This window comes from Ascidia mentula, chromosome 7, assembly GCF_947561715.1.
Source record: "Ascidia mentula chromosome 7, kaAscMent1.1, whole genome shotgun sequence".
Lineage (NCBI taxonomy): Eukaryota > Metazoa > Chordata > Ascidiacea > Phlebobranchia > Ascidiidae > Ascidia > Ascidia mentula.
In genome coordinates, this window is record NC_138572.1 from 6,617,575 (window position 1) to 6,642,504 (window position 24,930).

The 24,930-nt window shown below is 39.2% G+C and overlaps 2 protein-coding genes across 3 annotated transcripts; both read right to left on the reverse strand.

The window, feature by feature from the left end:
* Positions 1-638: 638 nt before the first annotated feature.
* On the reverse strand, positions 639-13,604 carry LOC145908223 (matrilin-1-like). Of its 2 annotated transcripts, none has more exons than XM_082995455.1 (14): positions 13,514-13,604; positions 13,223-13,338; positions 12,577-12,777; positions 12,282-12,390; positions 11,918-12,066; positions 11,508-11,649; positions 11,117-11,236; positions 10,775-10,890; positions 10,172-10,372; positions 9,882-9,990; positions 9,436-9,584; positions 8,984-9,125; positions 8,627-8,746; positions 639-740 (listed from the first exon to the last, which is right to left on the reverse strand). In XM_082995455.1, exons 1-14 carry the CDS (start codon positions 13,581-13,583, stop codon positions 697-699), a joined length of 1,788 nt encoding a protein of 595 aa, XP_082851581.1. In that variant the 5' UTR covers positions 13,584-13,604; the 3' UTR covers positions 639-696. The 2 variants fall into 2 exon arrangements, with proteins under 2 accessions (XP_082851581.1, XP_082851580.1); XM_082995454.1 differs by lacking the exon at positions 639-740 and adding an exon at positions 7,762-8,362.
* A 2,910-nt stretch (positions 13,605-16,514) lies between these two features.
* On the reverse strand, positions 16,515-24,879 carry LOC145909411 (uncharacterized). Its single transcript, XM_082996803.1, has 7 exons — positions 24,763-24,879; positions 19,935-20,004; positions 19,523-19,677; positions 19,198-19,313; positions 17,138-17,236; positions 16,977-17,062; positions 16,515-16,816 (listed from the first exon to the last, which is right to left on the reverse strand). The coding sequence occupies exons 1-7, from the start codon at positions 24,877-24,879 to the stop codon at positions 16,515-16,517; spliced, it is 945 nt and encodes a 314-aa protein (XP_082852929.1).
* Positions 24,880-24,930: the final 51 nt, after the last annotated feature.

A 24,930-nucleotide genomic window follows, 5' to 3' on the forward strand; every position in this document is an offset into this window, starting at 1 on the left:
GTGGTAAACTTCAGGGTCCCAATTGAGGGTTTTAACAAATTTGCCAACAATGCCAGGGACCGGACCTGGCAGAAAATAAAAAAAGTGATATATCCAAAAAAATTCAGAAGCTTTTAGGATTTATTGGTCTCGAGCGTAAACAAATGGGTCTGATACCTTGCAACGAAATCTCATCAATAAATTTACAAAAACACGAAATTCATCTACAATCTGTAGAAAGATTTCTTGTGTAAATAATGCAAAACGTGGTAGTTTAGACGTTAGTCTGACGATATGGCAAATCTTTTGTGATACCTTTTTTATTTGCAAGTGATCAACTACAGAGTTAAGGCAAAGCGCAGTATAGCGAGTTCGTGCACACCGTTCTATGCAAATAAGCACTATCAATTCCCCTTTTGAAGAGAAAACAGGCTTAACGTAACGTCCAGGTCTGGCGCCACACCTGTGAACATTATATATGACGACAGTTTTCATATTTACAAATGTGAGAATTCTTAAATCCCATTATTAAGTTTAAGCATCGTTAAAAAGCTCTTCTAATGATGTGGATCGAATTGGGTATAGGTAAAAATCCCAACAGGCTCAACGGAAATTGACGTACTTACTCAGTGATAGAGACCTGAGTAAGTACCTTTATCGTTGTTGATTGTGTATAACCGTTGTTGCACTGACAGCAGAAGTCGTCGTCAACGATGTTTACTCATCTACGATGGGAATCGGTGTTTTCAAGGAACCGTCAACTGTACGAAAAAGCAATTAGATTATTAATTTTGCAATAAGTCGAAGCTTGGTGCGTTCATTCGCAAGCATAGATTAAAGATATGGTATCTTATTTGTCCATTGCCCAAAACTCAGCAGGTGGCAAATGCAAAACAAAGTCAAAAGTAGTAAAATTAAACCTCTGCAAAAAAATCCCTTTTTTAGAGCAATAACGCGAAGACGCAGAGTCACAGTCGCAGTGACATCTAATAGTTCAACGGCAAGTTTTCTGTTGTTAACTTACCGCAAGTCTTGGAGTCCCCAGCGGTTACTTTTCCAGGTGGGCAGGAGCAAGAATAGCTTCCAGCTGAGTTGACGCAAGTATCGGAGCATCCACCGTTGTCATTGTTGCACTCGTTGACGTCTAAAGTTCACAGAATAATTAAATATTACACACATGCTGTCGGGCATTGATGTGTAAAGAGTAGGTCTAATGCAAATCCTTGCAAACAATATTCTAAAGCAAAACTATTCGTCCACATAAAAACATGACCTGGTTAGGCAACAATCTCCTTTTCTGCTTCAATAAACCCGAACAGCTATTAAAGCGCGTTGCAGGTAGCTTTGCAATTTAAGTGCACTGCTTATTTGTATGAGCACTATGCTTACCGTTGCATGTGGTGTTACTGGCAAGGGTGTAGCCGGTCATACACTCGCAGTAGAAGCTGTTGTAGGTGTTTATGCAAAGTTGGTCGCACCCACCGTTATTTGTCAAGCATTCGTTAACGTCATCGACGACCTCACAGATCTACAATGGAGGCAAAAATATGAAAGAACAAAGATAAAAGCTAACAGTTACATTTAAACTAGGGCTGCAAAAATACATGTCGCTTATATTACACTGCACAGGGTTACACATGGTTTTGGCCGTGAACTTTTCCCCAGAAACAACAGTAATTTTGTTGTGCGGGTATGACAGATGAATCGTTTGATTTCTATTTTTCCGTGCCTTCAACACCCAGCTAACATTGTCGTCGACATTATGAATTTTAAGACGATTCAGGTATGTTTAATAATTGCATTGAATGCCATATTAGTATCAGTTTTCAGAACTTACCCTGTCGACAATAGCATCAATTTCGGCCAGCAAATCCAAAAAGTCATTCACAATGATCACGTTCTCGCTGGACGGCTGAGTGGCGATTTGGACGAGCTCAGAATCGACCGCCTTTCCGACTCCAATGGCAATCACGCGGGTGGCATTGGCTGTAATTACACATGTTTAGTATTGCAACCAATACCAAGGTATATACACACACATTGTTGATAGATGGTAATCGTCCACGAAGGGTTATGAAAATATTTATCCAGCAACTACCATGTTGCTTTTGTAACACTTCTTTTTCAGCATTGAAACGCTTTTGGTTCGCTAAATTTTATGCTGGTGTGGTTTAACTTCCAGAGCAGTGACCGGTTTCATATTAAAATAGGGCTAACAAACCAACCTCTAAGCATAGCGGCGTATTTATCAAGATCAGCTGCATCCTGACTGGGGCCGTCGGTGAGCACGATTACAACAGTCGGAACCTGGCCCTCTCTCCAGCCAAGGTGGCGCTGTGTGAAAGTATTTGCGTTAGTCGTTGGTCAGCAACATAACAAGAAACATCTGTATAGCCTTTGTGGTGATGCTTGAACGTAAAAATATTTGGGAATGTCAGGAAATATTAGCAAAGTTTCCCAATTTCGGATTAAGTTTAGGCAAAACAGGTGTAACTACCAAAACCACCGTTATGAATTAATAACCATAAAGCAACCTGGAGATGATGGGATTTGACGACGTTAAGGGCATTTGCGGTCTTGGTACCACGTCCATAATAATTCATATCTGTAATGGCGTCCAAAACGCCCTTCTTGTCGTAGTTAGTGTTAAAGAAAATGCGCGTGTCAGCCCAGCTGTTGTAACGGGCAATCGATACGCGAGCAAGGTTTTCCGCAACACCCACGTCTTGGACAAGCTGTGAACAGAAAAGGTGAGCAAGCATAAGAATGGTTTTAAAAAACTGTAAGAAGTTACACACAGACTAAAGGAACTGATGACGGAGACTTAGTTTCTTGCGCAATCTCGGTTTGTAAATTCATCGCCGAAAAACATGTTAAACCACTTTTTGTCTGTACAAGTTGCCTGTGGCCAAGAAACAGCGCATCAAGGAACTTGGTGGTATCAAATACAGCAAAACTTTTACTCCTTGTTGCGGTATCAAGCGTTAATATGGGACAGATAGAAGTTTTACTCCTATAAACAAATTAGAATGCGTGCGATTGATGGAAATTATTCCAAATAATATTTGATATGAAAGGTTACTAAGATAAACTTTAAAATGCTAATTATTTTCCAAACACTCCACACGTATTTATGTTATCTGACGCTACGTTTTTTTATATATTGGGAAACAAGGCAACGGGCAAAAAATCCAACTAACCGCGCTGAGGAATTCTCGAATGATTTGGAAGTTGTCCTTGCCAATTGAGCTGCTGGAGTCAACGACAAACATCAAATCCATGGCTGCTGAGCATTGAACTGGTGTAGGGGGTACTGTAGTAAACAGAAAATTAGTTTTTCTCTTTTCAATAATTCAGAACCCATCAGATTTATTATCGCGTTTCAAAATAACATGCGTTGAAAGGCTGGGGGTTTCGTGTGTTTACTATACATGTATAGTCCACACATACGATTTACTTTGTTGCATTATGATTCGGCATGTACGGTTACAGGTATTTTTTCGATGAAAGAGATCGTATTGGCTCAGTTTTGTGTGTTCAGCGTACATAACGTAGCAGGGGTGACTGTACCACCAAACCTAAACCCATTAAAACAAAGCGCCCCTGTATTTCCAAGTGTAAACACGTCGATTTATCCTGATTACTTCAATTAAGCTAAAAATTAAGCTTAGAGCAGCGGCATCTTGTCGAACAAGTTTTCCCAGTGCCCAAGTTTTCCCAGTGCCTGCGCTAAGATAACATCTACATGTGCTAACAGGCGAGGCGCTGCACGCTTGGCCCGAGGGTCATTCCACGTGGTTAGAACCGGCTCCAGGGCCGCTAACGGGAAAATGCAATTAACGTGTCTAGGTGGCGCTATGGCTCTAAATCGTCCAATGCACTGTATAGGTTAGGACGGGCAATGACCAGGATATCCCGGGTTCAAACCCCAATGCGGTAAGAAAAACTTGATTAAGGAAAATTTCCACTTACCGTCAGTGGGATCAGGAGTTGGTGCTGCAAAAAAATGGACAAATTTATCAATCCACCATTTTTAAGCCTAATGATCACAACACATACACGCATCTTATATCCAACAATATGGGTTCTCTTATTTAGTTTTCAGTCGTCAAAATAATCGAATAAATGCGACTGATAGGTAAATGAAACGTGATAAAGTACTTTCATTGAAATGAAAAAACAAGTCATGTAACTTACGTGGTACTTCACCGTCTTGAGCACGCGCGAAAGCAATCAACGCGACAATCATAAAAGTTTTGAACACCATTCTGAAAAAATACAACATTAAAATAATGAGATAGGACCTCAAACAAATATGAAGTGTCGAAGGCGTGCGTGACCTAATAGTTGTTACATTATGTGTAAGTGAACTGACTATAACAAGCACATGATTTTTAGAGGTCGTTTGCTAATACTTGGAAGGTGAGTCGGAATGTTCGTTTACATGCAACTCATGTTTCCAATGAAAACAGATTCTACAGACGACGGCGTCTATTGTTCCTTTGCTTCAAAAACCACGTTTCCCCCGGAGGACATTTGCTCGGTTTTCATCGCGTATAGTTTATGAATTCTGGTTGACCCGCTAAATTCCATCAGCCAATATTAAATTTTATCGTGTGTTAGATGAATGCCTTGTAGCTCGTTTTAAACATCCTGCAATACAGTTGTGTCGCGCTTTTGTGTGTACCACTTGTCGCATACGAAGCTCCTTATTCCCTTATTCCTTTACGTAATACATGATTCATTCGATTGAATTTGTCCAGACTTGATCGTTTGACGCGAGCCTCTTGTTCCAAGAAGCAAATCACAGGGGATAATTAATCGCCAATTTAAATGGCCTACGCACTTGCACTTGATTGGTGATTATTTGTCATTATCGCCACTTTGTCTGTGAAGAACAAAGCAACTGATCGTCGATGTCTCGACTAGACTAAAGGCGGCCGATCAAACGATAGTGTGAAATATGATGAGATATTGAGCTCAAACCTTTTTGTTGCCTATTCCAAATTCTAACTATTGTTTTTTTTTTCACGGAGTTGAAAGATGCTAAAATGTATATTTTTTAGTTATCGTAAATATTTGCATGTCTCCGAATGCGTGAAAACGATAATTTATGTTAATTGAAAATATGTCAAATTTGGCAACAATGTGTAAATTACAACATTTACATGTTAAGTTGTTCTTTTCTTTAATTTGAATAGAAAAAAAAGTTGAACTTTACATACCTGACGTCTTTCAGTCTTCCGGTGTGATGAAAAAGATGATATTATGTTTAAAAGAACTCAGTGACTCGGCTGAAGATCGGGTTCCTCCCCTTCTTGAACAGCGTCAATACAGTTCTTAAATTGGTTAATACAATAGGAAGAAAAAGAAACAAACATAGTTAATATGAAACTACTAAAGACTTTTGGGATTCCTGAATATTATTCATTCTTCTTTACTATCTAATGTTTCCCGATATCTTCAAAATCTCTTAATAAAGCAAAATGTGCGAATTTAAAAATGTGTATTAGCGCTTTAGTGTAAATTCTCTTGAAAGGGTCCTATTGCAACTCTTAATAAAACGTAGAATCTCTATAGAATTGGTTTTGGTTTTAAAACAACTAGAAGGCAACGCGATACCTGCTTGCACAGATCTAAAGGCATGTGCGTGGGTGCCGGTATCATATATTACCTCGGCAGAACGCAGTAAAAAAATGCACGAAAACCGGTCAAATCCTCCTCATCTGTGGTCCTCTCCAACGAACCTTATCTTCTCCTCTCTATCTGTAGTCGGTTTGCGCTGTGACCGACTCCTCCCTTTGCTTCCAAACAATGCGGAAAGCTGTAGGCACTGCGCGTTTTCCGCTCCGTTTCTCTTTTAATCAAGAGATGAGCGCAACCGTGTATTGCGTGTTGTTTCTTGGTAAAACCGATAGACTTGGCAATCTTTAAGATAAATTGCGGAGGTAATGACAATATTATGTCTTTCAATTGTTTTAAAGATGTAAGAGTAAAGTTTTAAGTAATTTGGCCAAAACAGTTCACAAATAAAATAAAGAGAAATGGCAACTTAAGATGGAAATACTTCAGGTAGGCAGCAGGAAACATTTCGACGCAAAATCTTTGATGTTTTTGCAAAGAATAAACGGACTTTTTTGTCTATCGTCGTATTCTTTGGACCGTAATTAACCGAATTCATTGTAAAGCACTGAGTGGTGAGGAAAGTTTCATCTTTGAACTTTTTTGATCCAGTGACTTCAAAAGTTACTTTTACATCCTTAACACAAACCCTTGTTTTAAGATATAATATCATCATTAACCCCGCAATTTATACAAACAACTGGCAAGCCTTTCTGTTGCATTTTTCCTTGGTAACTCCTGCAACATGCACCTGCGTGTTTCGAGCAGACATTGACGTGTCTTTTTCGTGTTATGCCCTTAACCTGTAAGCAAATGTTTACCTTGATTGCTAAATATGGTTCGGCATCTGGAAAAGCGGCTTAATACTCATCTGGTGGCTACATGTAATACGTGGCTCAGTTAACCGTAATCAGGTCTGTCCAGTTCCTCGTGTTGCATCTCCGACACTTCGCGGATTGGAGTTTGTTTGTTGAGACGCTGTTCTACTTGTAGATTCTTGCTAAGCCCATGAAACTTATAATCCAGCGATGCAGCGATAAAGATATATGTTTCCAACAGGGCCCGACTTTTTGATAATATATCGTAAGTTGCAAACACGCTCATGGTCCTAAATTTAACGACAGATTTTTCCATGCAATATTAATTTGTCACTGCTGGAATGGTATGTACACGCAATATGAATTCGCAATACATTTTTGGATGTTAAAAATTTAAACAACAGACACACGCAAAACATGTACGTTTATTTGATCGCATCTGTCGTGGTAAATTTAATGTATTCTCTGCTTCTCAAACTTTACAATAACCAACAATATCTGAAGTTAAATGGGCCTGATACTTTGTAAGGAAATCTCATCAATATATTTACGAATGTAGGAAATTCGTGTATAAAAAGATTTCGTGTGCAAAATATGCAAAACGAATAAACATTGCCATTGCCTAAATATTACCAATGTCATTAAAATGGTTTGAGATCTGTTTCTCAGGGTCGTATCAATACTCCTCTACCAGAAGGGCGTGTATGAAATGATTGGTCATTTTAAAGTTTTATTACTCAGAATATTTGGGCAAATGCGTTGTACAAATTTTTGAGCTAGTTTGCATTATTGGGGATATTATTACAGTTTTTTATCTAACTCTGGTATACACAGGACTAAAGGGAGGCCAATTCTCGAACATGTTTGATCGCGAGCCCGATTACAAGTTGGCAGCTTCGCCCAGTGACGTCAAGTATGACGTAGATCGCTAGGGTCGACTGCAGACTTCTATTTGCAAGTAAAAGAGAACCAGTATACCTCTTCACTCGTATCAAATTGCATTAATTTTCTTTTTTTCATTTATATTGGTTTGCGTCAATTTGTAATCACATTATTAAGAATTTTCATCTTGAGCAAATGTATTTTATGCAATGTCGCAATCGTGCTTTCTCGCGTGGTTTCTATTAAACTGGTTGTCATATGGATTGTTATTGTAAGAGGCATTTGAGAACTTGACCCGATTTGTAAAGGAAGCGTTTTGGTCTCCCTGGGTAAACTTCTGGTTCCCAGTTGTAGTTTGATCAAATAAGTCAAGAATGCTTAGGACCGGGCTGACAATAGAAAAAAGTGATATATTCAATAAACTTCAGAAGCTTTTAGGATTTATTGGTCTCGAGCGTAAACAAGTAGGCCTGATACATTGCAACGAAATCTAACAATAAATTTACAAAAGCACGAAATTCGTCTACAATCTGTAGAAAGATTTCTTGTGTAAATAATGCAAAACGTGTTAGTATAGACGTTAGTCGGACGATATGGCAAACCTTTTATGATACCCTTTTTATTTGCAAGTGGGCAACTACAGAGTTAAGGCAAAGCGCAGTATAGCGAGTTCGTGCACACCGTTGTATGCAAATAAGCACTATCAATTCCCCTTTTGAAGAGAAAACAGGCTTAATTTAAGGTCCAGGTCTGGCGCCACACCTGTGAACATTATATATGACGACAGTTTCCATATTTACAAATGTGAGAATTCTTAAATCCCATTGTTAAGTTTAAGCATCGTTACAAAGCTCTTCTAATGATGTGGATCGAATTGGGCAAAAGTCAAAATCCCAAAAGGCTCAACGATGAAGGTACTTACTCAGTCATAGAGACCTGAGCAAGTACCTTCATCGTTGTTGATTGTGTAGCCGTTGTTGCACTGACAGCAGAAGTCGCCGTCAACGATGTTTACGCATCTCTGATGGGAATCGGTGCTTTCAAGGCAGGTATTCCGTCAACTGTACAAAAAGGCAATTAGATTATTAATTTTGCAATAAGTCGAAGCTTGGTGAGTTCATTCGCAAGCATAGATTAAAGGTATGGTAGCTTATTTGTCCGTTGCCCAAAACTCAGCAGGTGGCAAATGCAAAACAAAGCCAAAAGTAGTAAAATAAAACGTCTACAGAAGAAATCTCTTTTTTGGACCAATTACGAGGAGACGCAGAGTCACAGTCGCAGTGACATTTAATGGTTCAACGACAAGTTTTCTGTTGTTAACTTACTGCAAGTCTTGGAGTCTCCGGTGGTTACTCTTCCAGGTGGGCAGGAGCAAGAATAGCTTCCAGCTGAGTTGACGCAAGTATCGGAGCATCCGCCGTTGTTATCGTTGCACTCGTTGACGTCTATAGTTTACATACTAATGAACTATTACACACATGCTGTCGGATGTGTAAACAGTAAGGCTACTGCAAATACTTTTTTAAAGCAAAAGCATTCGTCCACATACAAAAAAAACGATCAGGTTAGGCAACAATCTCCTTTTCTGCCTTAATAAACACGTCACTAGCAGCTATTAAAGCGCGCTGCAGGTAGCTTTGCAATTTAAGTGCACTGCTTATTTGTATGAGCACTATGCTTACCGTTGCATGTGGTGGTGTCACTGGCAAGGGTGTAGCCGGTCATACACTCGCAGTAGAAGCTGTTGTAGGTGTTTATGCAAAGTTGGTCGCACCCACCGTTATCCGTCAAACATTCGTTAACGTCATCGACGGCCTCACAGATCTACAATGGAGGCAAAAATATGAAAGAAACAAAGAAAAAAGCTAACAGTTACATTAAAACTAGGGCTGCAAAAATACATGTCGCTTATATTACACGGCACAGGGTTACACATGGTTTTGGTCGTGAACTTTTACCCAGACACAGTAATTTTGTTGCACGGGTATGACAGGTGAATCGTTTGATTTCTGTTGTTCCGTGCCTTCAACACCCAGCTTACATTGTCGTCGAATTTTGAGACGATTCAGGTATGTTTAATAATTGCATTGAATGCCCATAATAGTCCATATTAGTATAAGTTTTCAGAACTCACCCTGTTGACAATAGCATCAATTTCGGCCGGCAAATCAGCAAAGTCTGCCATAGTGATCACGTTCTCGCTGGCCGGCTGAGTGGCGATTTGGACGAGCTCAGACTCGACCGCCCTTCCGACCCCAATGGCAATCACGCGGGTGGCCTTGGCTGTAATAACACATGCTTAGTATTGCAACCAATACCAAGGTCTGTACACACACATTGTTGATAGATGGTAATTGTCCGCGAATAGTCATGAAAATATTTATCCAGCAATTACCATAAAGTTTGTTCTTTTAGATAGTTAACAATGCCCTTATGAAGAAGTACAAACAACACACCATGTTCTGCATAGCACTTTTTTATCAGCATTAAAACGCTTTTGATTCGCTCAATTTTATGCTAGTGTGGTTTAACTTCTAGAACTGAGACCGTTTCATATTAAAACAAGGCTAACAAACCAACCTCTAAGCATTTGAGCGTATTTATCAAGATATTCTGCATCCTGAGTGCGGCCGTCGGTGAGCACGATTACAACAGTCGGCACATGGCCCTCTCTCCAGCCACTGTAGCGCTGTGTGAAAGTATTTGCGTTAGTTGTTGGTCAGCAACATAACAAAAAAAAACATATTTTAACCCTTGTGGTGATGTTTAGCAAATATTGGGCACTGTCAGTTCACAAATTCGGGCTCAATTTAAGCAAACCACGTGTAACAACCAAAAACAACAATATGAATTAGTAGCTATAAAGCAACCTGGAGAAAATAGGAGCTGACTACGTTAAGCGCATTTGCAGTCCAGGTGCCACGTCCATAGTAAGGAATCTCTGTAATGACGTTCAAAACGGCTTCCTTGTCGTAGATAGTGTTGAAGAAAAGGCACGAACCAACCCAGCTGTTGTAACGGGCAATCGACACGCGAGTGAGGTTTTCCGCAACATCCACATCTTGAACAAGCTGTGAACACAAACTGTGAGCAAGCATCACAAAGGTTTTTAAGTCAGAACGTTTCTTTTACTTTGCAAGGCGATCAAAATCATACTGCCGTTGTTGTACAAATAGTGCGCCATATGTTCACGATAAAAACGACACAGTTAAAATTTCAGACCCATTACAATGGAAAAGAACCATTAAGTTACACTAACACTAAAGGCGCTGATGACAGGGACATGGTTCTTGCACAATCTTGGTTTGTTAAGTGTTAATGTTTAAGTCGGATAGATAGAAGCTTTACACCTATCAAGAATTTAAAATTTCGTCGGTTTATTGGAATCATACTAAATAACATTTAATATTTAAATAAATAGTTTCCAAGATAAAATACCTAAAGAAAGCAACTGGCAAAAAAGTTCAACTAACCGCGCTGAGGAATTCTCGAATGGTCTGGAAGTTGTGCTCGCCAACTGAGCTGCTGGAATCGACAACAAACATCAAATCCAAGGGTGCTGAGCATTGAACTGGTGTAGGGGGAGGTTCTGTCGTATACAGAAAAAATAGTTTTTTTTTTGTCATCTTATATTCTACTATATAAGTTGTCTTATTTAGTTTTAACCAGTCAAAATAACCAAATAAATGCAACAAAAGTAATGATAGGCCACTGAAACGTGATGAAGTATTTTCATTAAAAAAAAGCAAATCATGTAACTTTCGTGGCACTTCACCGTCTTGAGCACGCGCGAAGCAATTCTGTTGTTAACCTACCGCAAGTCTTAGAGTCTCCAGCGGTTACTCTTCCAGGTGGGCAGGAGCAAGAATAGCTTCCAGCTGAGTTGACGCAAGTATCGGAGCACCCGCCGTTCTTATAGTTGCACTCGTTGACGTCTAAAGTTCACGGAATAATTAATTATTACACATATGCTGTCGGACATTGATGTGTAAACAGTAGGCCTACTACGAACGTTAAGAAACAATTTTTTAGAGCATAACCATTCGTCCACACCCAAAAACGCTTTAAACAGGTTAGGCAAAAATGTCCTTTTCTGCTACAATATTTTCTGCTCCGTCATTGACAGCAGTTAAAGCGGGTTACACGCCAAAGATAGTTTTGCAATTTAAGTGCATTACTGCGTATTTGTATGAGCACAAAGCTTACCGTTGCATGTGGTGGTGTCACTGGCAAGGGTGTAGCCGGTCATACACTCGCAGTAGAAACTGTTGTAGGTGTTTATGCAAAGTTGGTCGCACCCACCGTTATCCGTCAAACATTCGTTGACGTCATCGACGACCTCACAGATCTACAACGGGGGGCAAAAATGTGAACACAACAAACATAACAGGAAACAAGGCTAGATATGTTTTTGGCCATTAACATTTACCCAGACACCATAGTAACGTTGTTGTGTGGGTCTGGCAGGTACTTCGTTTGATTTCTATTGTTTGGTGTCTTTAAAACCTAGCTAACATTGTCGTCGACATTATGCATTTTTAAGACGATTCTGATATGTTTCATAATTGCATTGTATACCCAAAAAGTCCATATTAGTATCAGTTTTCAGAACTCACCCTGTTGACAATAGCATCAATCTCGGCCGGCAAATCAACAAAGTCTGCCACTGTGATCACGTTCTCGCTGGCCGGCTGAGTGGCGATTTGGACGAGCTCAGACTCGACAGCCCTTCCGACTCCAATGGCAATCACGCGGGTGGCCTTGGCTGTAATAACACATGCTCAGTATTCCACGATTACCATAAAGCTCATTCTAAATAGTTGGCAATGCCCTTATGAAGAGCTACTAGCAACACACCATGCTTTTTGTAACACTTCTTTTTCAGCATTGAAACGCTTTGATTCGGTAAATTTTATGCTAGTGTGGTTTAACTTCTAGAGCATTGACCGTTTTGCATTAAAACAGGGCTAACAAACCAACCTCTAAGCCTTTGAGCGTATTTATCAAGATCTTCTGCATCCTGAGTGCGGCCGTCGGTGAGCACGATTACAATAGTCGGCACATGGCCCTCTCTCCAACCGTGGTAGCCCTGTGTGAAAGTATTTGCGTTAGTTGTTGGTCAGCAACATAACGAAAACATCTTTATAGCCCTTGTGGTGATGCTTAGCTAATGTAAAAATATTGGCCTAAGTCTGTTCACAAATTCGGACTCAGTTTAAGCAAACCACGTGTAACTACCAAAACCACCAGTATGATTTAGTAGCTATAAAGTAACCTGGAGATGATAGAAGCTGACGACGTTAAGGGCATTTGCAGTCTTGGTGCCACGTCCATAATAAGGTATATCTGTAATGGCGTTCAAAACGCCCTCCTTGTCGTAGTTATCATTGAAGAAAAGGCACGAACCAACCCAGCTGTTGTAACGGGCAATCGATACGCGAGCAAGGTTTTCCGCAACATCCACGTCTTGAACAAGCTGTGAACAGAAAATGTGCGCAAGCATCAGAAGGGTTAGGGTTATGAAGTTTCTTTTACTTTTTAAGACGATCAAAATCCTACTGCAGTTGTTGTACAAATAGTGCGCCATATGTCTACAATAAAAACGACACAGTTAAAATTTCAAACCCAAAGGAACTCATGACAGGGACAGGGTTCTTGCGCAATCTTGGTTTGTGAAGCGGTAATGTTTAAGTCGGACACATAGAAGCTTTACTCCTATTAACAAATTAAAATTTCGTCGGTATGATGGAAATAATTTCAAATAACATTTAATATTTAAATAAATAGTTCCCAAGATAAAATACCCAACTTAACAAAAACTAACTATTTTCCAAATACTCGACACGTGTTTTACATTATCTGACTCCACGTTGTGTTTTTTATATTGCAAAAGAAAGCAACTGGCAAAAAGTCCAACTAACCGCGCTAAGGAATTCACGAACAATTTGGAAGTTGTCCTCGCCAACTGAACTGCTGGAGTCAACGACAAACATCAAATCCATGGGTGCTGAGCATTGAACTGGTGTAGGGGGAGGTTCTGTCATATACGGAAACATTTTTTTTTGTCTTTTCACATCTAATATCCAACAATATTATTACTCTTATTTATCATTAACCCGTCAAAATAACCAAATAAATGCAACAAAAGTAATTGTAGGCCACGGAAACGTGATGAAGTATTTTCATAAAAAAAAACAAGTCATGTAACTTACGTAGTACTTCACCGTCTTGAGCACGCGCGAAAGCAATCAACGCGACAATCATAAATGTTTTGAACACCATCCTGAACAAATAAAACCTTAAAATAATTAAACAAACACATGAATAACTGTGAGATTGGGCTAGAAGAAATGCCGAAGGCGTGCGTTACCTATGTGTGAGTGAACTGACTATAACAAGCACATGTTTTTTTAAAGGTCGTTTGCTAATATTTTGAAGGCGAGTGCAAGTCATGTTTCCAATTAAAATAAACTCGACAGACGAAAGACGGCGTCTGTTGTTCCTTTGCTTCAAATACCACGTTTTCCCCCGAGGACATTTGCTCGGATTTTATCGCGTATAGTTTATGAATTCTGGTTGACCCGCTAAATTCCATCAGCTATTATTTGATTTTATCGAGTGTTAGACGAATGCTTTGTTGCTCGTTTTTAACATCCAGCAATACAGTTGTGTCGCGCTTTTGTATGTGCCACTTGTCGCATACGAATTTCCTTTATTCCTTACTCCTTTACGTAATACATGATTCACTCGATTGAATTAATATTGCCCAGACTTGATTATTTGATGCAAGCCTCTTGTTCCAAGAAGCAAATTATAGAGGCAAATAATGCTTATTTAACCTACGCATTTGCACCTTATTGCCAAGTATTAGTCATTATCGCAACTTTGTCTGTGAAGAAAAAAGCAATTATTCGTCGATTTCTTATCTCGACTAAACTATAAGCGGGCGATCAATTGATAGTTTGAAATATATTAAGGTTTGCATGTCGCCATATTCGTGAAAACGATAATTTATGTTAAATGAAAATATGTCAAATTTGCCAAAAATGCAATCCTCAAACTATGTATGGGAGTCTCCCCGACAGTATTATGTGCAACCAAAATTTGGTATCGAAATTGTTTAAACAAGTCATATAGGAGAAAACCTATTTCATTTGTCTTTCTGTCATATATGTTTCGCCCACAATTCGGCATCGTCAGTATCAGTATAAAAACAACGTGGTTTAAAGCAAAATAATTAAAACAATACAAAAATTGACATGAAGGTCTAAGGGCTGCGCAGTCGTATCCATCCTGCCATAGTTACTGCAAACTGGTGGAAACGTACAATATCAAACTTTACAATAACCAACAATATCTGAAGTTAAGTGTTCTCGTCTAATCTTTCATACCACACAGAACTGTAGAAAAAAATTTGTTCAAATACATAAATGGCAAAATTGAGCTTGGTTTCTCCGCCAAATAAAACATTTTTCAAAATCTTTTGACGAGTTCCTTTGCCGCAACACCTGCGGCCATTGCAGCACGATAAGCGAATGCAAGGGTTTTCATTGGCTTGAAGGTAAGGTTTCTGTTACCACGAACCTGTTAACGTCTCATAAAGCCAGGTTGGCGGTTTTGTTCATCGATAAAGTCGCATGATAACCCCATTCCAAATATTTTCGCTCTGCTATCGCAAAACATGACATGAGGACTGGAGTTTGTGTTTTCTCTGCTGTTAGTTGTAAATTCTGACTCAAATTTGTGTGTAGGTAAATGAAAAATTGCAAAATTTGGACCCAACCCATTTCGTCTCCAGTACGCAACGCAAATAATTACGGGAACTATAGTCACTTTATACTCAACGCATTCGCTTTTAGTGAAAGTTTTACGGCAAACAAAAGTTTCTTGAAAACCATACAAATTATTCTTGAAAAAAAATGTATTTCTTTCTTCAATATTTCGTCTAAACAGCCAAGCTCCACTGAAATTGAAGTAAGTAATGATCATATGCTTAGTTTTTACACTGTTTGTTGTTTTGGCCTGGTGTTATCTGACGTATTTCAAGCTCCAGTGTACATTCTCCACACAGCAAACTCTGCATGTCTTGGATGTGCATACCGCGCCAAACACGGTATGTTGTTAATTCTAAATATTCTGTTTGTTTCACTTTGTAAAACTGTTTGTTTCACTTGTAAAGACTTTTGAGCAATATGCAAGGGGTTTGAGATCTGATACTCAGGGTAGTGTAAAAACTTCTGCATCAATAGGGCGCGCGTAAAATGATTGGTTATTTTAAAGTGGTTTGAGAAACAATGTCAATATTCATTGCTCTAAATATTTGGGCAAATACGCTGTTAGGAATTCTTACTTCAGTTTTCATTTAATGTTATATTTTACCCAGTTTCTATCTGACTCTGGTATATGCAGGACTAAAGGGAGACCAAACAGAATTCTCGAACATATTTGATCGCGAGCCCGATTACAAGTATGACGTAGATCGCTACGGTCGACTGCAGACTTCCTTTTACGTAAAAGAGCGTCAGTAAACCTCTTCACTCGTAATAAATTGCATTAATTGTTCGTTTTTTCATTTATATTGGTTGGCATTATTTTGTAATCGCATCATTATGGATTTTCATATTGGGTAATTGTATGTTTTATGCAATATCGTAATCGTGCTTTCTCGCGTGATTTAAATTAAACTGTGTGTCGTATAGATTGGTATGGTAAGACGCATTTCAGAACTTGGCTCGATTTGTAAAGACAGCGTTTTGGTCTCCCTGGGTAAACTTCTGGGTCCCAATTGAGGAATTGATCGAACTGCTCAAGAATGCCAAGGACCGGACCAGGCTGACAATAAAAAAAGTGATATATTCAATAAACTTCAGAAGCTTTTAGGCTTTACTGGTATCGAGCGTAATTAAGTGGGCCTGATACCTTGCAAGGAAATCTCATCAATATATTTACGAATGTAGGAAATTCGTTTACAGTCTATAGAAAGATTTCGTGTGCAAAATATGCAAAACGACTACACATTGTCAGTACGAGTAGGAAATCTACTGGCCGATTTCACTGGCCGTCCGTCCTTTTGAAACGAAATCCACTTTTCTATAGACCTCCATGTTGTTAGCGTGAAGACGGGTTGATGCACTTATTAGGAACTGTAGCGCTTTGGCACTCAGACCGGCGGTGTTCTGTACAAGGAAATACGAAACAACACGTGCTACGATGCTACCAAAAACCGGAGAAGAGTTTCTGTGTCGGCATTTGTCGGTTTGGCAACCGTTTCGGGCAAATAGTCTCCGCCACTTTGTAGTTTTCGTCCTGCACCGTAAGCAGAAAGCAAGGGGGCAACTCCGGATCGATGCAAAGCCACGTCTGCCTAAATGACGTCACACGCTGTGGCGCGCATTCGTCTTGGGGAACTCCCCTCGGGTTGAGTTCGTCGGATTGGAAGTCGAGTTCATTTTCGGTGTCGAATGATAGTTTATCCGATGAGGGCTGGGGTGGGTTTTTCAATGGAGCTGCTCTTTCTGAAGTAAAATGTTGACGGAATTGACGTAGTTTTTATTTTAACGAAGGGGGAGTTTTCGCTCAAAACACAACCGAAAAACTAAAATATTCTTACGAGGGTCACTGAAGTTAAAGAGTTCATAAATAGAAATACTCGCGTAAAAAAGGTTTACTTCTTACTTAAAGGTTGCGAGCATTTCGAATTTCTGATCAACGTCGTTCGATTTTCGCTCAGCTGAAAACGGCAACTCCGTGGCCTTTGCGCACTATATCACAATAAGTAAATTTACTATTACTCAAGTTTTCAACAAAGTTGACAAGACAAACGCAGTATATCTCACCTTTCTTCGGGCCATTTCACCGAGGGATTTTTCAGGTTTTGTCGGACTAAGTTCATGGTGGCGTTTGCAATCCCACTTATTTTGTAAAAAAATATGACTCTGCAAAAAAACGGAGGAAATCATGTGGAAACGCTCAAATGACTATAGAAAGGCAATTTCATTGAGCAGTTGCTGTAGTATTGCGACATATCTGGTAGACGTGGATGGAGTGACAAATGCCGTTAGAGGGCAGCAAAGACGTGTCGCGACTAAACAAAGAGTCCTGCAACATTGGCCAAGGCACTTGATCAATCTATCAGGTAAAAATCCTGATTAGGAATTGTGATTAAGAAAACCTGAATTCGAGTCCCGTTGCGGTAACATATTTACATGTACAATAGTTCCCAAATCGCCTGAATTTGTTTAATAAAACCGTAACAGATGCAAAAACATCAGTCGTTCCAATATTAGATAGAACTGTGCAAGTTGTTGTCCTGTGGGCCCAAGCGCAATTAGTTACCCAAGATAATTCGCCACTGACCCTGTCCGGAATTATATTCAAGTATAAAGCAAATACCCCTTGCCAAACTTTGCAACGGTCGTCATTAGCCCGAACTTCGTAGGGAAATACGTTTCTCCCAGAAAGGCTCTTAACAGAATCTATACGTACGAAATGCAAAGCGAACATTTTCAACGTTATTCCGTCATTATCGAACTTATTTTCTTGTTCCTTGCCAAATTCCATCCATTTTTGTGACGCATATTGATTTCAAAATGGTGTCACGAAATATCCACCTAGATATGCCGACGCCCCCATATATGTGATATATTGATGCAAATGAAGTTTTGATAAAAAAAACACTGTGCACAAAATGGGCGAAACCAAAAATCCTAATGCGCTTTAACGATTTAGTCTTTACATAATCTGACCTTTTCTAGCGCCAATGGCTATTTTAAACCAAGCTCCACGTTCTTAAAGATTGCGATCAATTGTAAATGTGTTTTTCAGTGAGCGTTGCCATCTTGGTGCAGTAAGTTCGTGGAATTGGTGCACAGTTTGCAATATTAAAGCGGTGTCGCGGGCAGCTTGGTTAAATCGGGAAAGCAATATCGGCCGCAAATGAAATTCTGCTTCTTTACTTTGCTGTTTGACCTAATTGAAGTGCTGCAATACCAACCCCTTTTTATCCATGGCAGTACAAAGTTGCCAACAAAAGAAATTTGTAATGCTCGTTTTTTAAATTGTCACCAGCTCGTTTGGAAAGATTATGAGGGATTTTATGACATTCGCAAGGAATTAGACTAAACTTTAAGTTTTACAATAATGTATTTCAGTACCAACAAGTGTTTGGTCGTTGCACAGCAGTAGCGTAATCTATGCATAATAAAACTGACCTTCTCCCAAATTAGGGCGTATCATTTGACAAAAGCAATTTAATGTTTGCAATAATGCGAGTGTTGTGGTTGGCATTTGGTAAGGGCAGCATTGGCTTCTTTACGATGCTACATTAATATTGTGAGGTACGCATACGCAAGTGGTCCGACAAGCTTCATGAAATATGTAAAGAATACAATAATGCGTATCTGCCAAGCAGAGCGCAATTGCTACCCGAAATGTTGATAACGTTATATTTAAAACGCGTGTGAGTCCGAGCAGAAAGTCAAAAGTGGTGACCTTCCATGATCCACTTGTTCACATAAATCTTTTAGTGATATTTCGGCCGCAACAACGCAGTGCAACGGCAAAAATGAAAAGTGCGTGCTTTTAACTCGAGCTGCGGGAAAGTCCAATTGACACGCTTCTCCGCGTATGACATATATTGCCGCGGGATTCGTTGGATCTGTCGAAAAGGGATATCTGATCCAAAGGGAGCTCTACCAAAACGCGAAACACGCTGCAACGATTTCTGCGAGCGAAATTCCCAACGTTGCTGTTGTGACGGAAAATATTACAAACGATATGTGTCTCGCGCTACATAGAGAATCAGAAAAACCACAACATTAAATGTATTATATTTTAACGTAATTGTATTTGTATAACATGTATATATAATAAGGTATACTATGTTTGTATATATTACCTTAACTTTCTCTCATATTGAACCACTGTAACGTTGCCTTGCAAAGAGAACTTCTCTCCCCAGAACTGGTAGTTGTAAGTCAAATTGGGACTGTCCCTTCTCAAAAGATTTGTAGTCTAATAAAACAAAAGGCAAGTGTGGTATGATCAGGTGGAATCTTTTTCACCTCCTGTTTAATCCAATAAATATGAGATTGCCAGAAAATCAGAATTTTTTTTTTATAATTTCGTTCAATTGTTGTATTTGTCTGATTTTCAATATCTGTCAGAATTCATACAATAGTGTAAGCATTTTTTGCTACCAATAGTTTAAACCAAAATATTACGCCAACTGTTGAGGTTGTCTTTGGTTTTCCGGGTTTCAGCTTCCACTTGTAGCTGCTCCTCCCGAAAGGATCCGTGGTTCCTCCAAGATCCCTTCTCTTTCTCCTGAAAGAGATCGGAAGTCGATCGGAAACGATCCCGGTCAGTTTTCTCGCCTCTGTAAAAATGTAATTTCTTGTTCATGATTCGATCCACCCTCTTGTTTGCAACCTTATGAGTATGAATACATTCAACGTTTACGAACATACGTCTTGTAATAATCAATTCATTTATTTACTATATTAGTTTATGTATATTTTTGTGTACATACACAGTATGTACATATACAAATACTCGAAGGCAATATACATAATTTTTAAACCCAAAGTAAGAGCTAAGTTTACGTAAAGTATAAGGTTATAACAAACAGTTTACCTTGCCCGGCCATTCCTTCCTGAGTTGAAAAACTGTTGAAAAGTTTGTGTTTTTGTGATTGCCGTACGACCTGATGATAAAGACAATTGTGAGATATTTTGCAATAATATTCGTTTTTCGCCGAACTAAGCAGATTCTTTCTACAAGGCATACAGGTTAGTTTCTCACGTGGTAACGTTGCCTCTCAGATATCAAACGTTCCATTATTAACCTATAGTAATTGAATTGGCAAAATTGAGAGAAGAATCTTAGCACATGGGCCTAATAAATTGCCTTTGCATCATAAGAGATCAACATAGTCCTCACGCGAGCAACGAAAGAGACCTCGGTCGAAATTTAATCCGAAAGCAAAGTTATGAGCTTTACTAACAGCTTGTTGTTGTGCTTGGCGCCCAAACCGCATGATACGGTCATACATTTTTAATGACTTTAAAGGCTGCTGCAAGAAAGCTGGATGCTGCGGAATAATTTTCCAAAACGATGTCTAATGAATAAATGGGCCACCGCCCAAGTTTACTTCTGTCTTATGGCAAACCAGAATGCCCAAAATCGAACGAAGGCCAAGGAAGTGATTTAATGAAGGGGTTAATGGTGTTTGCAAGGACTCAACGACTGTTATTTCGCGGTAATCTGCAGATTATTGATCGCTGCCACAAAACGCATTTACGCAAATGAAATTGCAATGAAACTGTCAACGTCCCTTGGGTAACGCTTTTGCATCAATGCTGTTTGAAGGAGTCCGTAAGCGCGTGTGGAATTCTAAACAAATTGGCCAGCGTTTCAGTATGATTGGAACGCAAAGCGGAGAAAATTTTTTCGTTTTAAGAACACGGTAGCGAAACTCGGCTTTGTAGGCGAAGCATAATGACACACGAAAAGAGCGTCCCACAAGTGAAACACTTAACTTATTTATACCAAAATCTATGTTGTTTCTTGCCTTACCGTTTCATGCCATTTTTTTCAAAAAATCACGATATGAGTGGTAAGAGGCTAAATGCAATGCGCGACTTACGGTATAAAACGTTGATTGGCATTTGCAATTAGTGACCGGATGCCCATATGAAATCGATGAGATGGTGAAAATTGTGATGGATCGGGGCGGAATGAGGTTCATTGATTATAGATTGCGCTGCAAATTGCTTGAAACAAGTCTCTAAGACTATATTTCGCCCAGCAACCCTAATCAACTGAAACTATTACGGAAAGCTTTCCTGTACCCAACAGCCCTATAAACGAAACAGGAATGGCTAATTGTTGAGCATTTAAAGCAAAATCAATGTAATTGCTTCGTACGCTATATTGCAAGGTTTTTTGTGACGCCTCTTTTTCATCACGAAAAACCGGTTCGCTATTTTTTGTGACGATTTATTTCTAAAAAATATCCGGTTCTGGCGTATTATCATAATATTTCAGCCCTTCAACGATAGGCAGTATGCTTAAAAAGCTTAAGCGTGGTGTCTCAAAGAGTCAGCGGAAAACGTAGTGAATGTCTGAATCTCGACGCTGAATAATTAATGACGAGAGCGAACGGAAAGCAATCAAAATCAAGTTTGTCAGCAAATGCTCATTGCGCAGTGGAACCCCTTTCGTTTGCGGCTTTGATTTGTTTGAAGAAAGCACCAATTACTTTTTACCGTTCGGCCATCTTGAAAATTAGCAGGGGCCTAAAGGACCGGCACTTTCCTTTGCGACAGTGGAGAAAGTCTTTCTTCTGTGGTAGATATATCTTTGTGAATAAATGAAATGCCTGATGTACAGTGTACCTTTTTTAAACAAATTTTTGGCACTCAAAACTGACGCAACGCTAAGAAACGACATTTGCCTCCTGAACTTTTAAGTGACTAATGTACGAATAAAAAATTCAAATAAACTTCTGCCGCCAAATAGATTTTATGATTTTCTGGGTATTGATTTGATTCCGAGAAAAACAAAACTAAGTATTTTTGGCCATGGATAGAATGAAAATCTTACATTAAATTATCCAAAGTATGATCATGGCATGTGTATGCTCGAGTAAACCTATTTTCACATTGATCTAATTTAATTATTTCGACGTCAAGGGTTTGTTGCAACGTCACGGATCGTCAAAGATAATCGTCCCCCACATATGTTTGATTACAGGTCTTCCAAACAGGAAGCCATCGAGTAAAAACACGCGCTTTGCATAAAATATTTAACACACCCACACTTTGCTACCTGCCGAAATTGTGCGACCCGGGCCTAATTGAAACCAATCACCACGTTTTGCCAACGCACTATGAAAAATTGTCTTATCTGACTCAAATTGCTGCAGAGTAAGTTATCTGCAGGGATTGTAATGCAATATTAAATGCAAAACAATTAGTAGTTTTAGAGAGTTGGGGTTTTACATTAATAAACTGTAAACTCTTTGCGTACAACAAATTCCTGAATACACACTTTTTTGGCTCTTTTTTTAGAGACAAAATTTAAAAAAAGCATTATGTTGAAAACTGTTCAATTACTTCGCAGTTTTTTTCGTGTTATGAAAAAAAATTTTTTTTCACAATTTTTAGGAATGGTTAGAACCTTCGCGAGGAACATTGTGTAAAATTGGTTTATCGGAGTTTTTTATATGACTCCTATTGGATTATAAAACACCAGATATATTTTCCTGTTATAGCCATAGTTTGTCGAGTAGCCCTTTCAAACAAAGTCTGTTCGCCTTCAATCATGGATGTGCAGCACTTGGGTAGCGCCAACTTGGCGGATGCTTAGGTTATCAGTTTCCCGCACCGGAAGCCATTATTCCCCGGGGGCGTCGCAGAGAAGAAGAATTTTGATCCGAGGTGTTTCAAGGTAAGACCCTGACGCAAGTTATCTCCCATCTCATTTTTTATGCATGGGCGCCAGATGTCCACTGTGTCGAGAACCCAGGTGGTCTTATCTCAACAATTCTGACGCAAATACGTGACAAGACAATAACACTTCGAGTCTGGATTCTGGGTACGTTTGACAACAAAAAAACGAAAAACTACAAAAACCTCCATGTTGTGAAGTAACAGAAAAGCAACGCCTTAAAGCTCCGAATGGTTTGAAATATGCACCACCGCATCTTAAATTTGATGTGAATATGAAAAAATGTAACAAACTTTTTGAATTTTTGAAGTCATCGTTTGTCTTATGACCTTGCTTTTTGACTACAATGCTTTATCCCCATTTAACAGTTGACTAAACGTTGTGGGCATAAACTTATTTGTTGTCACATCCTTTAACATGCGTAAAGTTCAAGTTTTACGCAGGGTGTGCACAGTAAACACCACTAGTAAGGCATTTTATTGTCGTCATTGGTTTAAAAGCACGACTCCTGGTGACGTTTTGACAAAAGACTTACGCGTACAGTGGGAACTAACAGTACTTAATGGACAAAAAATTAACGCCATTTTCATCTCCAAATGTCGGGCTGTAACCTTAACGACCTATTTGGGGCGACACGCTTTTATGTACCAACTGTAGACGCAAAATTACTCAAAGTGTCTATTTCTCAAGCCTCCTCTTTTGTCAAAACGTCACCAGGAGTCACAAGTCTGTGGGCCAGAGTAGAGTTGACAGACTGGGCGAAAGTAAGTCGCAGCAAACTGCTCGTTTCCCAAAGTTGACGATTCGTCACCCTGGCAAGAAATCGATGCTGTCGACACGAGGGTGTCGCTACAGCCCTGTGTGGAGCGGTATCAACGTTTCTATCGATCGGGATATTCGCGGATATTGTTTGTCATATACTAAAGTGTGTATAAAATTTTGCTGTACAATTTTTTTCTTTTTTGAAGCTGTAGTGTCTTCAAAAGTATACGTCACACTGCAATTTTATTTTGCTCGGGCAAATCTTATCTAAATGTCTGCAAAAGTGGATAAAAAAATTTATAGACCGAGGAATTTAAAAACCCTAAAACCCACTGTGCGACAGAAGTGTGTTCATCCCATGGTGATATATTATCTTTTAAAAGTATTACTGTGATTTTGAATATTGTGTGATGGTTCACGTTGGAATTGTGATGTTAAACCCCAATGAAGTCTTGCTGTATGGCAGACGAAACATCGGAAGACTAAAGTACGTTAATTTATGCCAGAAGATCGGTCTATTTTGAATTGCAATATGCCTGGCAGCAACGGTAGAACAATATCTTTTGAAACTAGTTTTCCCTCTATATGTAGACAAAAATAATACGCTGTGATTTTCATTCAATGGAAATGTCTCAACAAAATTCATTGAGAGTGAAAGAATGTGGCCGACCGCATATGCTTTGGTCCAACGTTATGGCCAATCTTTTCAGATACAAATCTTTTTCATTTGCAAGTAGGCAACTTCAGAATTTAGAAGTGAGGATTGGCAGAGTGCAGCATGGCGTGTGTGTACACACCGTTGTATGCAAATAAGGTTGCAGCGTGAATTCCCCCTTTTGTAAGAAACAGGCCCAACGTATAAGGTCTATGTTTCCAATTTTTAACTCCCAATATTAAATTTAGGCATCATTGCAAAGCTCTTCTTAAGCCACAGAATCCTTAGAAATGTTTCCAAACCCAAAAAGGCGGAGTGTTATGGAGTTTGCAAGATCCATAAATTATATATAGAGGCAAGGGGCATTGAAGTTGTTCTGTCCGCTGGAATCTTACTCGATAGCGGTCACGCTATCGCGGTTTTGTAAACAGCTTGATCCCCATGGCATCACATTTTCACGAGGTCATTTAGTATTGTAATTTCAAGTCCAAAGTAAATTATAGCCACAAGATATTTCATAGAAACAACTTATAGCTTTAGTAATATTTCAAAATGAGAAAACGTTCGTCCACCCAACACTTTTTCCGTTCTTACCTCGGTTTCTTCTGCTACGTTTTCGTTTTCTCGTTCTTTTGAGAGAAGAAATCCATCGGTGGTTCCTAGCAGTACAAAAATTTTGGCGCACAGAATTACTTTCACTATTGAAGCCATTTCGGAGTAAAATGAAAGCCGATTTTCTCCTATAAAACAAATGATATTAAA

Coding starts and splice junctions, on each gene's coding strand:
- LOC145908223 (XM_082995454.1), bottom strand. CDS start 13,583: ATGGTGTTCAAAACATTTATGATTGTCGCGTTGATTGCTTTCGCGCGT. Junction 12,391..12,576: donor TCAGCTTCTATCATCTCCAG/GTTACTTTATAG, acceptor ACTTTCACACAG/GGCTACCACGGTTGGAGAGA. Junction 10,373..10,774: donor TTCGAGAATTCCTCAGCGCG/GTTAGTTGAACT, acceptor TTGTGTTCACAG/CTTGTTCAAGATGTGGATGT.
- LOC145909411 (XM_082996803.1), bottom strand. CDS start 24,879: ATGGCTTCAATAGTGAAAGTAATTCTGTGCGCCAAAATTTTTGTACTG. Junction 20,005..24,762: donor ACGTAGCAGAAGAAACCGAG/GTAAGAACGGAA, acceptor CTTTATCATCAG/GTCGTACGGCAATCACAAAA. Junction 19,678..19,934: donor GGAAGGAATGGCCGGGCAAG/GTAAACTGTTTG, acceptor ACATTTTTACAG/AGGCGAGAAAACTGACCGGG.